Here is a 17,281-nt window from a genome sequence, read left to right as displayed (position 1 = left end):
TATTTTTAACTTTGGGGGCATAACAGCCATGCTTGAGAAAGGAGGAACATTTTCATGTGAGATATTAGTAGGAAATGCCTTATCTGGCTGCTGCTATCGTGCGCTTGTCCTCAGTGCTGTTTTGCAGCAGTGAAGGGGCAGTGGGAGTCCCCGATGTCCCTCCTTGCCCATGCCTGAATGGGACGTTCAACATGGAGTTGAGGAAGGTGCTCAGCCACCTCCCTGTGAACCTTTGCCTGCACCATGGGGCTTGCTGCCCTTGGCTGTCTCTGCTTAGTTTCCTGGCAGCCCTTGGCGTTGGGTAATCGGTAGGAAAGCATTTTGCACATTTGGACCTTTCTACCTCCCCAGCCCCCCGACAAGCTGTCTGTGGGGAGGGAATCGATTGTTATTGGATTCTGTTGCTTGTTTTTTGACATTTGACGGTGCAGGCATCCCATACCAGCTGTGTCTGCCACTTAGTGATCCCGAACCCGAGGATGAGGCGGGCGGTTTGGAGTTACACAGCTGCTGCTCTTCATCTTTCTCTGACATGTTTCTTGTTTGTACCTTCGCTCCTCTGATGAGAGCAGGGTGACCTTGGGAGGCTGACAGCTACCAGAGCTTCACTGTCTAGTGTGGAAGTGGTTACAGGTTGCGTCTTCCGAAAAGGTGGAATTTATGTGCAGTCAGTTGCAGACTGACAAAATGCCAAGGAGCTGCCATGGAACCTGCGATACTCCCAAGTTTTACAGCTGCTGGAGGTTGCTCAAGCAATTAAAATTGTATCCTCGTTTAGACTGTACCTATCAGTGCTATGTCATGCTTGCCAGCCCCATCCTTATCAGCACCCAGCCCTGCATCTCACTGTCTGACAAGCTCTTCAACCATCATATGACTGACAAATTTGAGCAGGGGGAGAGGATTGTTTTCTTTTCTACCACTGCAATAAATAAAAGTTAGAGGAAAAGTAATGACTGTTGGCTAGGGATGATGAATGTTAACATTGACAAATCAGATGAGTGAATTAGATGCCTTGTTTAACTTGAGTTGTGCTCAGCTAAACCAATTGATTGTCCCTATATTTGCAAAAAAGTGAAAAATAAAACTGGAGTATGTAATTTTTTTATTGGCATCTTGTCTAAGCTGAGCATCTTGCTCAGACTTTGAAAGTTTTCGGTAGCATCATTAATGTCAGTACTGTGGAAGAAATGCCTTTGAAAAGTGAAATTTAGCTATCTGCTGGAATCTTTGCTAAATAGCTAATTAAATTATAGTGGGTTTCTGTGTAATGAGAATGCAGTAATTCTGCTCTTTGTTCTAAGCAAACTTTGAGGCTTTGAGGTAGCAAAATAGGCAAATATTTGCTATGAAGTCAGCAATCTGTTACCTGAGGCATAGTTTGCTTGTTCTGATTCTTTTTTTATATATGAGTCTGGCCAATTGTTTTACCCCACAATGCCCTAATGCTTTCATCTCTCCCAGTGCTCTCTCACTGGAACTGTCCTCTTCTTATCATAGATCACAAATTGACACATTTGCTCACTGTATGACCAGATTGAGAATGGTGTCCCTTATATGAACTGTGTCTTTTTTGAACTGAACCACCGTAGGCAGCTGTTGTTTGCCACCATAACCTGTCACCGGCTCACCCCTCTCGCACGTAAGGGAACTGTTAGCAGGAAAGTGGAGCTGGCAGGGGGTGATGTTTAGGTCTATAGTAAATGTTCTCCTGCAGGAAATGTCATGGGCTTCCCACACTGAAATTCTCCCCATGCTTTTGCAATGGGCTTTGTGGAGTTTTGGATTTTCTTGTCCCTCTTGCTCTGAAACAAATGGAGTGTGCTCCTAGTCCATTGGTGCAAAGTAGGGTAGCTTAAATTGCCTTCCAGTATAGATTATGCATTGAAATGCACTAACATTTGTATGTCCAGTTTGTTTCCATGATTTAGTGGGAGGAAGCAGACACTTGCACCTGATAGATGGTAATTCCTGAAACTGCTTCATTACAGCTGCCTCTGACTAAGCCCTAAATAAAGCCAAGCTTTTATTAGGGCAAGTTCTTTCCTGTGGGATGGGTAGGCTGTGAGGATTGGAGATTGAAAGGGATAGGGAGAACTGAGTTTAAACCTTACCAAATCAGCTTTTTATGGGCTCATGCATTAGAAGAGTTGCTAGAATCAACAATTACAAGAGTGAAAATGCTCTATGTGAAAAAAAAAAAGTGTGTAAGTGGACTAATGCAAAACAAAATCCACCTTGCATTTTAAAGGAGATCTATGTTCAAAAAATTGCAGGCTTCGTTTGAAGCTTTAGAAATTTCCATCACTAGTTCATGCCTCTTAGTAGTGGGATTCTGGCATTTGTGTGATAAGATGAAGGCTGTAGAATGCAATTTTAATTTGTGAGGAATGAGCTTTTCATTATTTCAGATTATTTCTGCTTTGAAACATAGGGTTAATGAGCATATATCAAGGCTCTGTAGTTTAGTGAAAGTGCTACAGTTCATCCAATTTAGAGAGACAAAAAGAAATAAAAGGGAAGTGGAATTAGCACAGGGAAATTACACAGATGTGCGAATGACAGCTTCTGAATCCTTAGTGTGAAATTTCTCTTCAAGGTTCATGCAGATCCTCAAGGGATGAAGCATTTTGAAATTATTAGCTCTTCACATAGTAAAGCCTTCTTCCTTGCAGTCATGGCAACGACTCAGAGGCTCTTCTCTTTCCCATCTCCTGTACCTTGGCAACAGGAGCACTGCAGGTTTTGAATCTACTTCTGGTTGGCTCTTCAGCTGCCCAATACAAATTCTGAGTTAAGGTAAATTTTACAAATGTAATGACCCATTTTAAGTGATGAGAAAGGACAGCTGCAAACTGAGAAATCAGATTGTGAACCTGGCTTGGTTAGTCTTACCCCTCAGGTCTCGGGGTGCATCAAGAGAGATGAATTTTGCCTGGATTGGAGCCACCCTTGCTGGCAAAAAGGAAACTAAAATTGGCTCAGTTAATACTTAAAAGTGGAACCAAATTAAATCTGCACTTCTCCTAGAACTTTATAGTCAGGGTTTTTTTCTGTTTTTCTTTGGGTTTCTAAATTGTATATTCTTTTCATCAGCGTTTCCCCAGTATCTGTGATTTCACAGTCAGTCTCTTGTCACTGTTGTGCTTGCATGGTCATTCTTAGTAGCAATCTGTCTTTAATTCTGAAATTTGTCTGGGCCTAGTAACTGGTAGAGTGCTGGTATTTCCATGTAGAGTCACCTACTAAGTGTGTTAGCTACATGGAGACTCAAACATAATTAGAAAACCATTGAGCTGTTGCCCCATTTAATATACATGTCTGTTAGCCAAGAAAAGCATTTGTGTCATCTTCTGGAATAAGTATTCTTCTGGATTTCTGTCTCAAACCATTTATTAAAATTTTACCACTTGTCTTTGGTGTGAATTTTCAACAGTTGAAAGACAGTTATCTGGCATCTACAAAATAAATAAGGAGCATAGTTCGAGCAGGAGACTAATTTTTGGTATCAATAAGGGTTTTTTTCTTACTGTCATTTGGAGAGAGAAGTGTCTTTAAGTTGATGGACATCATACAGAGCCACTGCGTTCACTTACATGATCTCAACTTGACTGAAGTAAAGGAGGATTTCTCAGGGCTGTCCTACCACACTTTTTGGAGAGAAAAGTCTTCCACAATTTTTAAATTTGACTTCTTAGGACTGTCACTGCATCCTTCTGAGAAGATACTGCAGTAGATTTAAAACATAACCTTTTTTCTGTCAGTGGCTTTCAGATCAACAGGTTAACAAATTAAGGTAGCATTTGTCCCTTGTCTTTCTTACATATAAGCCTAAGTCATAGTCAGCAGATTAAAATAATTTAAATCATTTCCTGCTTAACGTAAAAGGAATAAAGAGGGGAAAGTTAGCTGCTGCTGTTGAGGTCAATTTGGGACAAGAACAGCCAGAAGTAAAAGGAGAACCTGGAGCCCATTGTCAATAATGAGGCAACAAGAAACCAGCATTGCCTCCTGCACTTCTGCATTTCCAGGTGCCTTGACCATCTCTTCCTCCTTCAGAAATGGTGTGAGGCAAGTGGTGTGGAGGAAGTTTCTGAAGAAGTAGATAGTTTTGCATTCCAAGACTGCGAGTCTGACATCTACAAGATCTTACACTCAAAAAACAATGTCAGGTTTGTTTATATATATTTCTCATCAGTCTTTGTAGTTGGAACAAAGACTTCAAAGACTGGCCTTGTTTATATGGTCAATCCAGAACACAACTTCATTACTGAGGATCTACAGCTTCCCCATAAACCTCAGGCCTTCTCCTGCTTTGGACAGGACGCTGCTTAAAAAAGTCCCCAAAATGTACTTGGCAATGTGAGATTCAGCAAGAACATTAACTGCTTTGAATAAATCAGATAATCTGAGCCAGATATTGTAGACCACCTGAAACTGGGATTTATTACTGATTGAGTGCAAACATTTTTGTGTCTACTAAAAAACACCATAAAAGGTAATGGTAACGTTGCTAAGGAACAGTTTACCTGCCAAATGTATCTGTATGATGCATGAGGTGACCATGGGAACCAATTTGGTGGCAATTATTTAAAGAAAACCTTGCAGTGAAATGATTATTGCATGTATACTAAATATTTCTGCAGTTGCATTTGAAAAGCTTGTTTCTGGGAAAAGGTATAATAACTAGAAATCCATTCAGAGAGAAGGGTCAGCATAGGTCCTGCATAAAAAATACATTACTAGAGCCAGTTGTTCTGATGTATATTTTATAAATCATGTTTTGAAAATAAATAGGAAATCTGTGTTGGGTTACCAACTTTGTGCAAATTTAAAACTGTTTGGTATGTATTCCTAGGGGACTCAGTCTTTTGCCTGATTTCATTTTTCTTAAAAAATTAATTACAGGTTGCTGTATTCCCCCCAGAGAACTTATTAACTATGTCTCTCCAAAGAGTGCTTGGTTCTCATGAGATAAAATGCCTTAGGCTAAAAGCTGCTGATTCCATTTCTGATTCATAAAGAAATTTTTTAAACTTATTTTTATCCTTAGTGACATTTTTCATGAGTTATAACTAATAGCACTACATTAGGATCAAGGTTGTTATGATATTGTCTTATAAACGAAGCATAGACTGCACAAATGATTCTTCAGGGGTTGAATTTTACTTGAAAGGTTATGTACAAAGATTATTTTCAAGCATATATGTCCAATTCAAAGAAAAAATTTCAAATGTGCTATAAACATTGAAACTGTAGGAGAACCTCCTATTGCTTGAAACAATTTTTATGGAATATGTTTACTTAGGAGTTGCCCTCTGGATGCTACCGAAGTACATGTCCTAGTGGCATTCTACCATAAACTCATTATGGTACCATTATCATTTTAACCCAGTAATGAATTATATAGGAAATCTGAGATAATAGCTGATGTAAGATTGCATTAGAATTTGTTCATTTTTCCAGTTATGGCCAAGCTGACAACTGTCATCTATATCTGTGTAGAGTAATTAAGAAGGAATCATTGTGAAGAATTTATAATGGCAGGTAGAGTTTGTTTGGATAATTAAGAGACATCTCAGTGTCAATAAAGAGGGGTGAGAGTGATTGTGCTTCAGATGAGAAAATACAGAAAATTGAACGTCTGTACGGTTCCAGATGAATACTTTTATGGATCTGCTTTTAAAAAGATAGAGGTTATTTCACCCTTAACTGATTGTAATTGGGCTTGCCTTATTTTTTTGCTTTTAAGTCACTTCAGGTTGCGTGGCTCAGTCTCACCCTGTCTCTCTGCAGCTCTCAGACCAAGAATGATGTAATACCAATGCCAAGTGAATCGGTGTCTTTCAGAAAGAGGCTTCAAGTCTTGTGTGTGTTCATTTACAGACATTGCAATTCATGCTGGGGCTTTACTTGCAAGCACGTACAACAATAATGATATTTTCAAGGCCTGTAACAACTGAAAATTATTTAGATGTATTCTTTTGTAAAACTGGAATATATTTATGCACATAATCCACAGTGGGGCTGGAAAATATGTCCGAGTATAGAAGACAGGCTGTTTCTGTACTAGTATTTGTACATCTGAAAGTATTTTAGTATTGCAGAGGAAAGAATCCATACAATTACAGTGGAAGGATAATTAGGTAGACAGTAAAGGTTTTCAGAAGGTACTGTTTGTATGCCATGGCTCATAAATTCAAATAAATAGCTTTAATTTGCAATGTAAAAGCAAATGAGAAGTTGGCAATATTTTTAGCATCTTTTTTTTTTAAAAAACAAGTTGTCTGTTTTATTTTTCCTATGGTCCAGTGAGTTGTGGGTTCAGTCCCATTTTTAGTTCCAAATGGTGAAGAGGACCAAGTGCTTCTCTCCCAGTTAGCTTCAGTGTGCTCACTTTGAAACAGTGGAGCAGAAAAGTCAGATTCTTTCTTACTCTGGGAAATTAACTTTTTTCAGTACTAGAAGTCCCCCTTTAGAACAGGAATATGATACAATGATGGAACTAATTTACCTGAAAGTCTCTGACATTACCTGCTTTCACCATCATTATGTCCACTGGGAGTTCATGTTACCCGAGCTAGTGTTCAACACTTCTTTGTGCTAATTGGAAGGTCTGGGTTTAATTTATTTAACACAGTGTGTGTCTCTCCAGTATACTTTAAAAGAGCATATATTACTTTTTTTTTTTCTGTAGACATAGACTTATTCCTCTTCAAGTCCTGCATGATTGTTTCTTTGTATGGCACGAATGAAAAGTGATTCTTGTAAACAATGTAATGACCAATTTCATTTTCTAAAGGTATTACTTAATAAAAACTCAAGTTTGTCTTTCAGACACCTCGAACATGTGAAAACTTTATCAAATTGTGCAAGAAGAACTATTATGATGGAACAATCTTTCACAGATCAATTCGTAATTTTGTGGTAAGTATTGAACAAGTCCTGTGTAATGCACAATATGTGATGTCCTCAAAATATTTATTTAGCTTAAGTCAGTTTTAGTTTCTTCCATGCATGACAACTTGCAATAGATGTATATTAAATACACCATCAGAACTAGGATTGTCCTAACTTACTAAATTTGTACTTACTAGTCTTACTAACAACTGTCTCTGACTAATACTGTCACTTGGAGCATCACCGCAGTAGTAGTGCTTTTGCTGACGTTCCAGACAAAGCCTTTGAGAGTCATTGCCTTGGCAAGGCTCTTGTTATCTTCCCCAAGCTGTGGGTGGGTGGTTAATGAACAGGAGGAGAGAGAGGGAAATGCTAATTTGGATAAGTAATACTGTGGCCTGTTGAAATCCCATTCAGATGAAACTTTAGAAAGCAGCTGAATTTCTGTTTCAGGTTGTGGTACTTGGATACTGTCAGATCATCCTTTCCTGAGTGTGCTCCAGGACTAGGTGCCCAGCCTTTCTTTGTGAAGGAGTTAGATCACCTGGTGAACCAGAAAGTTGACTTTGGTAGTCAAAGATCTTTATTTACATAGATACAGTCCAGGCAGCTTAGGATATTGTAGCTGTCCTGTAACTTCCTTTCAGACAAATTAACAACCTGATCCTGAAGGTAGAGCACATCTTTCAGGGGACATCATTAAATGTCACATTCCATCCTGTCATCCTAAAAAAAGCTTTTTTTCTTTTGACAGCACTGTATATCTCAGTTCATATTTAAACTCACAATTAAAATTGTGCTTGTGTGCTATTACTGTGAAACTAGTCATGTCACACTCCCTCTACTGGCATTATAATACATAGAATATTATTTCTGTAGATCCTGCACGTATATACAGTGATAAATTTTGTTGCTGAAAGATTGGTTTCACATGAGGATTTTCCCTACTGCAGATAGTGAGCGGGATACTGGGAAATACAGGTTCAGATACAGAAAATATTCCGTATTACCTCATTTCTTGCCTTCCCATCATGTAGAGGATTGGTAGCAAAATGCCTTTTCAGTTCCAAAGCAATGCATCATCAGTTAAAAAGCAGGTTGTGACTCAGCACATAACAGAAAGGATGATCTGGTTAACCCATTTGAGACTGTTTATTTTCCCTATTTACCCACAAGAGACCTATTATTTTTATAAAACTGTCATTCTGCTCTTGGATAAGTAATGTAGGAGATGGCAGCCAGCTGATAAAAGAAGCTCCAAATAAGTAGTAATGGTTTCCTTGTTGCTAACTTGTCAACATGACATGATACAGAAGGAAGAAAATTGAGCAGAATTGTTTTTTATGGCTTGTATTTAATGTCTTTCACACAGATATATATGTAACCTATTGATTTAATTTTAATTCTGCAGATCCAAGGAGGTGATCCGACTGGAACAGGAACAGGTAAGGTTGAATTTGAATCAAGTAAACTGTTTTCACTTCATGCGCTGTTGTTACATTTATTTCCAGACACCTTGTAGATTAAAATCCTCTAAATGATGACATGTAGTACACTGTAAGTATTTCTACTTTAAAGCAGAGGTTTTATCACTATATTTTATGACCATTTTAACTATGCTCAAAATTTCATCCAATATATTCTCAGTCTAAAACTTGGGCACTCTCCCATGCAGAATTCTTGTTGGGTCTTTGCTTCCTTTTTCTTACAGAAAATAAATAAATAAAAATTGTAATGATTTTACAGCTGGCCTTCCAGGGCAAAGAACAAAGGAAGAAACACATTCATGCAAAGTTGCTTTCAAATTCAGCATTAATGAAATACTTGAGACCTGCCTTGGAATTGGTGAATAGCCAGATACCATCTGTTCTCCCAGCTAGCTGCCTTGTAAAGCCCAAGCTGCTCTTTTTCTAACTTTTAGGGGTCACTGTTACTAAATTCTTCTGCCTGTTCTTTCTCCCTTAGCTGGTTAGTTGGAGATCTGCATTAACGCTCATATCAGAAATGGTGAGGAGACACAGCAGCTGAAGGGTCCTCAAAGCATTGCCCACCACAGTAGATATGTCATGTGATATCTCTAGATACTGCTGTAAATTTGCTCATTTTCCACCTGCACCCTTTATCTACCCACTTGTAGATGTCACCAGCTTCCACAGCTCCTTAACTGGTCCTGTGGGGTTCTGTGCATTTTTATTCTAGTTCATACATGTGTTGCCTGTATGTGCAAGCACTATAACCTTCTGTGTGTGCTCACAGGTCATCCAAAAAAGATGTCTTTGTAGTTGTTAATGTAGTTGTTAAATACTTTAGCTCTATTTACTTTGTAAATGATGTTAGTGTGAGTTGCCCAACAGCTTTTCTTCTACTGCCTGCGATAATCAACAGTTGCATACTCTAAGATTTGAGACTAGTTAAAGGTTCTGTGTTTTGATGGCAAAAGCCCATTAACAAGATTTGTCACCATATATGCTTGGGCTGTCAAAAGAAATGTGAATTGATTTTGCTATAAGGAAAGTTTCAGTTCAAATCCCAAAAGACATAATTAGGAACATCTTTTAAAATGAGAAATTACAGAGGTGTCAGGAGACAGGAGAAATTTAATGGGTTGACTCAGACACCTTTCACCCTTGTAGGGTGGAGTTCAGATCCTGCAGTGGAATGAAAATTAACTTCCTGGTGTCGTTCTTGTCCCTATTTGGGCAAATGGAAGAGGTATTGTAAGACGGCACAATTAATAGTTGGCAGGAGACTGGCAGTGCAGCTGCATTGAAGGTCAAGACTCAGCTCTACTGGCAAAGCAAGTAGGAAGTAAAATGCAAATAAGTCCATAGGAGAAAAACACTCCTATGTATATTCTTTTATTTAACAAAAGGAGTCTAATGACCTCTAGTCTTTTCCGTGTTGTTTTCCTCCTTGTCATTCTTAATTAAATATGAATATATTGCAGGCGAAATGTCTTGCAAACATCTGTCAAGACTATTAAAGTTCTAATAAAAGGGACAGTGTACACTCAAATGGATATGAGTGTTGCAGATTTTGAGAGACTATTTGCAGTTATTGTAGAGTCCAAACGATACAACTATCTTCTTTGCAACTGAATGTTTTTTCTTCTTGTGAAGACAGCTGCATTTTAGATATCCTTATTTAATCACTTATTGAAAATGCTAATATCACAAGAAAATGTTGTAAATGGGCAGCCTGATGGGCTAACAGATTCCTCTTGAACTGTCATGTCTGTGTGTTTAATACTTACTTAAATGAAGCCGCTTAGACTGTTCACAGAGGGCTAGTAGTCAGGATTTGTTCCTGACTACCTGATAGATCCTGGGCACTTGAATGTGAGGCAGAAATTTCACTTGCGTGTCTGGAGCCACGTGCTGCAAGAAGGTGGCCAGACCTAAGGTGTCTGCCTGGCTTTACGTTCTCTCTGCAGCACCGTGGCCAGAGGAAGGTGCAGCTTGATAGCAGTGTAAGAACATGGCAAATGTAGTGATGCTCTCCTAGGCTCCTGTGGTGTAAAAATTTTGGTCCATTGGTTTGCACTTTATTAATGTGATCACAAGCATTCATGTTAGGAAAGCTTTGGAGTAAAGCACTGGGATTCAGTACTTTGCACCTTTTTCACCTTGGTTTTGTATGTTATTTGCAGTATAAATTCCCTTTTTTATTTCTTCTGGCAGTTGGAAGGAATTTCAGCACTTCTTTGACTCACTGCTTCTTAGAAAAAAAAGAATATGTATCTTTGAAAGCTAAAAAGTCAGTAAGATTTAATGGTCTTTAGAGGTTTACTGGGGGAGTAAATAACTTGGCTTCTGTAATATCAGAGAAGCATATGAGAGTAGAACAGGGCCTTCTTCCCAGATACTCCAATTGGCAATAGGGAAGACTATTTGGAGGCTACCTTTTAAACGTCAATATCTTGACGTTTAAATACATTTAATTGACGTTTAATACCATCAGACTGCCACAATTGTTTCTGTTAGAGCCTTTTGTAGGAAGACTTCAGAAAAAAAAGAACATCCTTTGTTTCCTCTTCCAAATAGAACTTTCTGCTTTAACTGAAATTTTCTGGCTAAGAGGTTTGGGATAGTTTTTTGCTTGCTTTTTTCTTTGTTTAAAAAAAGAAACTACCGCCTTTTCCAAACTGATACATGGAAGGTGCATTCAGCCTGTATATTCTTGTTTTGCTATATTTATTTAGTTATTCCTGTTGATCAGCTCAGGAACTAGAACAGACTTGTTCAAAAATCTTCCCGACATTTGGTTTCTGTCATCTGAATTCATCCTATGTTCAGCAACAGGTGTCAGGTTTATGGTTGCATCATCCAAATGCTTCGATGATCACCCACTCCATTGCTAACTAAGCCCAGGACTGTTTGGCTTCTGGGTGTATTTGGGCACATTCAGTACAACGTGACGTAAGGTTACATGTCATACGTACATAGACTGAAACTGTGCTCTCGGCTTACCTAGATAAATGTGCTTGTGTTTTGGAAACATTTCACAGATGTAAAATGCCAATCTGGTTGTCACTGACTGTGTCCACTTCCATGGCCACTCTGGCTGAACAGTCCTAACTGTAAGCAGCACTGATCCTTATTTCTTTTTCATTTGTTTTTCAGCACCCCAATGCGTCCTTTCTGATTCTCTTGTTAGGCTGTCGTAAAAGTAACTGTGACCCAGCAGACACATGAAGGACAGCTGATTCCTGATACTCCGCAGTTAACCTTGAGATGGAGGAGGGTGGAAATTAGCATTATGGCATCTAGAAGTTGAGATACCACACTGGGAAAAGAGTGGGGAATAGAGTTTTACCTTAGCTTAGCTGGCAGACTTGCATTGCCAAAGCAGTTAGATATAGTCCTGTAAGGTTGACACTGATTTAGAGGACCAAACTAATTTTCTACAGCCTTCAACTTAATGTTTCATAAGACTACTGGGAGAAATTTTGTTGTGCTGCAGCAGTTTATTTTTTTTCTAACAAAATAACCACCCATAGAGGCAATATTCAGAGTAATAAGCCGAGTCATGGTCATTCTTTGTAATGATTAATTATTTGAATATGAATTTTAGATTTGTGATGTATCTTTTCCTGCTGTTCATAACAACTAAGTGGTTGAACGTTGTGAGTAATTCTGTCTAACTTATGATAGTGCAAGTGGAGCAGCTGCTCTGTATTTTCAGTGTTCCAAATAATAGAAGAAAATCTGCATGTAGGAAAAACAGGTTTAATATCCTAAACCCTTTGTATGAAAAAGGGAAAACTATACGCAAAGCATTAAATTTCAAAGTGGCACAGGCATTTTTCAGCTACTCTTACTTGCAACCTGTTAGAAGGTCTCATGAATCGACGTGTGTGTGCCTTTGTCCATTTATGAATGTAGGAGGGCGCAAAGGTGGCATGTAATAGGTGTAAAAGTCCAATATAAAATACCACTGGTAGATGGGAATTACATTTTGGATGGCAACAAGCAGAGCAAAGCACTTTTTTTTTCCCCTCCTCTGAACTGGCAATAGCAAAGGGACTGTGGACAAACTTGGTCACTTCTGCAATGTGATTTCCTAACAAGGCAAGTTCCTAAAATGTAACCAGTTTTAGAGCCCTTTTTCTTGCGTGATTCAAGCTTACAAGAGTAAGTCCTTTTTATCTATCAATATACTCCTTTTAGATTGCAGCTTCTCTGAAAATCCAACCCTTGGTATGTGGGGTTAAAAGTACCGTGTCCTCTTATCTGAAGGGAGAGAAGCACTTACTGGCTGAGCTAAGGCTTTCATATTTGCAAAATGATTCAAGAGTCTCACTTGGAAAGCTCTATAGAAGTGTCAGATGTTATTATGTACCTCGTTGTTCCAAATGACAAGAAGAAAATTACTGAAAGTAAGCCATCATTTTTGTGAATCAGAGCCCTCCCACTTCCTTACCACTGCTTAGCAATTTTTACACCAGAAAAAGGAAGGATTTCTTTAAAATCACAACTGTCATGAATGATGATTCCCAGCCCACACCTGGCTTTTGGTATGCTACATTTCTGAAGCTTTAGGTGCATCTTTCAGCTCTTTGCAAGAAGGTTGTACAACTTCTGTAATTTTACCCCAAAAATTACTTTCTGAAAAAAATGCCTTTAGAAGGAACAAAGACTACCAAAGAGTAACCTGTTTAAGTTCAAAAGACAATCTGAAAATGTGGCTTTTTTCTGTGTAGTTGCTAATGTGTCATTGCTTCAGGTGTCAGTTTAGCTCTATTCACCTTTTCACTATCGGCACAAGATACAGATATGAGACTGAATAACTAACTGTGCTTCAGTTACAAGCTAAATATATCTTGCCACTCTGGATAGCCATGGAAATGATGAATATGCTCTAATTTTTTCTGTGAGTGGTGAGGTCTGTTTGGTTTCATCTCTGTGTGAGAATTAGGTAAACACCTCTTTAATTTAAGAGAAGTTTTCTCTTTTATTAAAAATGTGGGGAAGTGGCTCCCAGCTGCCTTCAGCTTTGAATCTTGGGTGTCTGGGTAGGCACGTGATTTTTATTTTACAGAATTGTGCAAAAACTCTTTCTGGCTCCTGAAGGCTTTGATGTTGTACAAGTTAAATGCTGTTAGAAGACCAGTGTACTTCCGTGGCCAATCCCAAGTACATTTCCAGCTTTGTGGAAACAGGAGACCCCCATAAGCAGGTTTATAAGTACTGCTCCCTTTTGAACTCCCAGCACCAATCCAGGCAGCGGCAGCACCCACGTGGGGCCATGTCTGCTGCCATGCGAACCCCTCTTGATTTTTAGCACAGAATTTTTTTCCAGCACTTTTTCTAATAGGATCTCAGAAGCATTTGCAAGTCCAGTGGGCACACAGCTCCACTGTGACAGAAGATAATCTTATCAGGGAGTAAGCTGAGAGGAAGGTGAAGTGACAGGCAGTGCTGCCCGCTGTGAATCTAACACCCAGAGTCAATTCTTGTTTTCCATGGGCTTTGCTTGTAGGCTGGTACATCAGCTTCAGGGTGAGGGTTTTGCATCATCCTGACTCCATATATAGTCAGCGGTGATTTGTGTGCTCTCAGAGGACAATTCGTGGAATATAAGGAGGAGCCTCCTCTCTTTATGGCATATATGGGGAGTGTAACAAGAGAGGGCTAGAGCTAGACAGTGCAACAGTCCCACCTCCTCTGTCTGCATCCATTCTGCTTTTAGAAAATGAGAAAGATGGCACAGCCACACCTCCCAGCTGTGTCGAGAATAAACACAGTAAAATCTGCTAGGTACTTCCAAATGCCTCCTGATTATTAGCAGTAGGTTTGGAGCCTGTGAGTTATTTTTCCAAGTTTACAATGAGCTCTACCATAGAGAGCAAAATGTAAGGATCTAAAATCCCTGTTCCAGACCCCCCTGGCTGAGCATTGTGCTGTCATGGCAGTAGACTAACAAGGGATCTGTACTTAATCTTCAGAGAGAAGGTGATTCTGGTTTTCAGTAGTTAAAAAAATGTATACATTTAACTCGCCATCTTCTGGCTTGCTCTGTCTGGTCCTGCTTCAAGCAGCTACTTGAAGCCTGGAACGATTCCAGGGGTTAGCAGGAGTTTGACAAACAGCATATTCAGGCTATTTTTAATTTAAGGAGAATACATTTGGGTGGTTTTTTTTCTTTTTTTCTAAAAGTATTCTTAAATTAAAAATCAGGGGGGTTTTCTTTAAAAAAAATTACAACCCCCCCCAAACTGTTCTTGTACTGCTGTCTTTCTGCCTTTGCAGCGTCTCCAGCACCCCTTGCCAGTCCGTGCTGCCAGGCCTCCGCAGACACTTCAGCTATGTCCTTTATAGGACGTCTGGCCTTTCAGGCGAATGTTGCACAGGCCATTCTCTGTTCTTGCTGCAGCTCCCGGGCAGACAGAATTAGCCTTGGAAACAGCTGTATGGCAGACAGAGAGGGAGGCAGGGACTGGATGTCATGCTGTAACTATCTACTATTTCCAGAGAACTGGAATGAACTGAAGTTAGCCTTCGTACATATGAGATTATTCTGACCTGCAGTGTAAGATCTGAAATGAAATCATACAAAAATAAATATTCCAAAACCTAAAGACAATGGCTCATTGCTCCTGTCTGCAAGCTCTTGGGTCTGGTTGCTTGTCGTGCCAGAAAGAGAGAGTCTTTCTGTCATTCACAATTTTTCTCTTTCCTTTTGCATTATTTTTCTGACCAGCGAAGGCTTCAGGGTTGATTCCACCCTCCTTCAGCAGCTTGACAATGCTGTAATTCCAGCATCAGCTGAAAGCATGTGAAGGGTCTAATGGTCTCAAGGGTTTGGCCACTTGCTGCTGTGTACTATCTTAATAGGATGCGTTCATGTTTGCATATCATCTGAAAATTTCTAGACAGCAAACAGTCCTCGAGGATAGGACTCATAGCAAGTGCATCTGCTTTACAAATAATTAGGAGTTCCTTCAAGAGGTCCTCTGAAGCAAAATTATGTATTTCTCTAAGGGAAGTCCAAGTGAAGTTTGTTACTCCAGCCATGGCAGAGAACAGAAATGCAGGGCGTGAAGCAACGGCACTGCAGCGGCTTGGTGCTGCAGGCAGGCAGCCCGTCCCCGGTGCTGCCCTACCAGGCCAGATCGAAGCGGAAAGGTGAAAATTGTGAAAGGAAAGAGGGAAAGAGAAGTAGTGCAGAGAGCATAGTGCTGTTGATGGGCAGTGGGTCTGCTGGCTTTGCAGGTGTGTTTCTAGTTTCGGGCAGCACCTGTTGACGTGGAGCCTTGCTGTGTTCTGAGCGTAACTTGTTTATTTACTAACCTACAAGAACTTTGTTTTTCTGAACAAGGCAGGTAACTAAGGCACTGCACAAGTAACCTGTCCTAGCAAATAGGAACACACAGGGAGATTCATTAGCAAAGAAAATTACTGGCTTCTGGTAAGACATTTTCTAATAAGTTGAACACTTTGGATTTGGCTAGAATAGCTAGGTTTTGGATCCATCTTCAAGACAGTAGAGCTGGCTGCAGCGGTACCATATCCCTTTCACCCACTACTGGAAGAGATTGGCATATGGGATCATAGGATCAAGCTGATGTAATTTAGCTCATCTTAAAATATTCAATAGCCAAAGATTGCTGAAGTAATCACTCCTCCTCTACTGATTACAGAAAATCCCTACAGGGTTTGTCCCCTTTTGCTGCCTCTTGTCAAACTGCAGAGCAGGCAACACTCAACGCTATTAATAGGTCTTTTGAACATGATTAATTGGGTTTTTATGTGGGTCAGTTTCTTCCAAAATTTCTCTCTTAGTTCCACTTGCACTTGCAGCCATCCACCTGTGATACTTTGTTTTCGTGGTATCATCTGAAAGTCTTTTCTCATTTGATGCACTCTTCTGATTTTCTGCATAAGGTTTTCAGTAGGACATTGTTTTACTCCTCAATTTTATTTGCTGCTTGCCTGTGCAGCTGTATCATCAAATTGCTTTGCTGTATTAGATGTGCAAATAGCTGTTGAGCACTACAGATCCTTTACTGACCTCCTGCTTTGCAAGTGATACAGTTACTCTAGAGGATTCTTGAGGCAGTTCTGCAGATGGCCCAGTCTTGCTGCCTGTTTGGCTAGTTTTGTTTGGTTTATTTTTAATACTATCCTAAGGTGAAATATTTTTTTCATGGTTTGTCAAACAAGATTATGGTTTTGACTGTAAAACTATGACTCATCTCAGCCTTTGTTTTTCTTATTAAGAATGATCCTGGAGGAAAAGTGCAAATGAAAATGTCAGATCTGTCATAAATAATGTAAAAATGACAGCCAGGAGGAGAGGTCTCCCAGACCCTCTTTCTATCCACAGACGCAGAAAAGAAATCAGTTTTGGAGGGCTGGATCTGCAGCTTGTGCAAAGTTTTATCATCCTTTTGACTTCATTGCATTTAAGTGTTTACGTCATCCAGGTATCTAGTCCAAATACCTAATTTTTACCTTTTATTTTGCAGGAATTTATGTCATCATTATTCATTGTTTAGCCAGGAATTAAGCATTTGAGCTTATAACTCCTATTCTTAGTTGATTCTATGAACATATTTTATCTCCTTGATACTTTATTTCCGAAAGCAATGCTATATCCAGAGTGCAATTAAACTAGTAATTCTTTGCTCTCTGTTTTGTCAGGAAGCCACTTTTAAAGATTTAATGTCTCAAAAAAGAAAAATTACAGTGGACCAGCAGTAAAAAATGAAATCCTTGACAGTTCTTCAGCACACAATATATAATGCTGTTGATAAACAGTCTGGTCTGTTGTAGTTGATAGTGTGGGGGCACAGAATTGTGTTGCCAGTTACAAACATCTGATTTCAAGGGCATGCTCAAATACTAGCCTAGTGACAGGGATGAGGTAAAAATGTGTT

The 17,281-nt window shown here is 39.4% G+C and overlaps 1 protein-coding gene across 2 annotated transcripts in view; it reads left to right on the top strand.

Annotated features, from left to right (window-relative positions):
• The window catches only part of PPIL2 (peptidylprolyl isomerase like 2), a 74,284-nt gene that overhangs the window by 39,853 nt on the left and 17,150 nt on the right, over positions 1 to 17,281 (top strand). For both annotated transcript variants that reach the window (XM_049805801.1, XM_049805800.1), the window contains 2 exons: positions 6,838 to 6,927; positions 8,312 to 8,345. In XM_049805801.1, the coding sequence (XP_049661758.1) occupies positions 6,838 to 6,927; positions 8,312 to 8,345 (124 nt within the window). The remainder of the gene's footprint in view (positions 1 to 6,837; positions 6,928 to 8,311; positions 8,346 to 17,281) is intronic.

The sequence above is a fragment of the Accipiter gentilis genome, chromosome 7, assembly GCF_929443795.1.
Source record: "Accipiter gentilis chromosome 7, bAccGen1.1, whole genome shotgun sequence".
Lineage (NCBI taxonomy): Eukaryota > Metazoa > Chordata > Aves > Accipitriformes > Accipitridae > Astur > Astur gentilis.
Note: the sequence above shows the minus strand (reverse complement) of the source record. Positions and strands in the feature narration are given on the sequence as shown.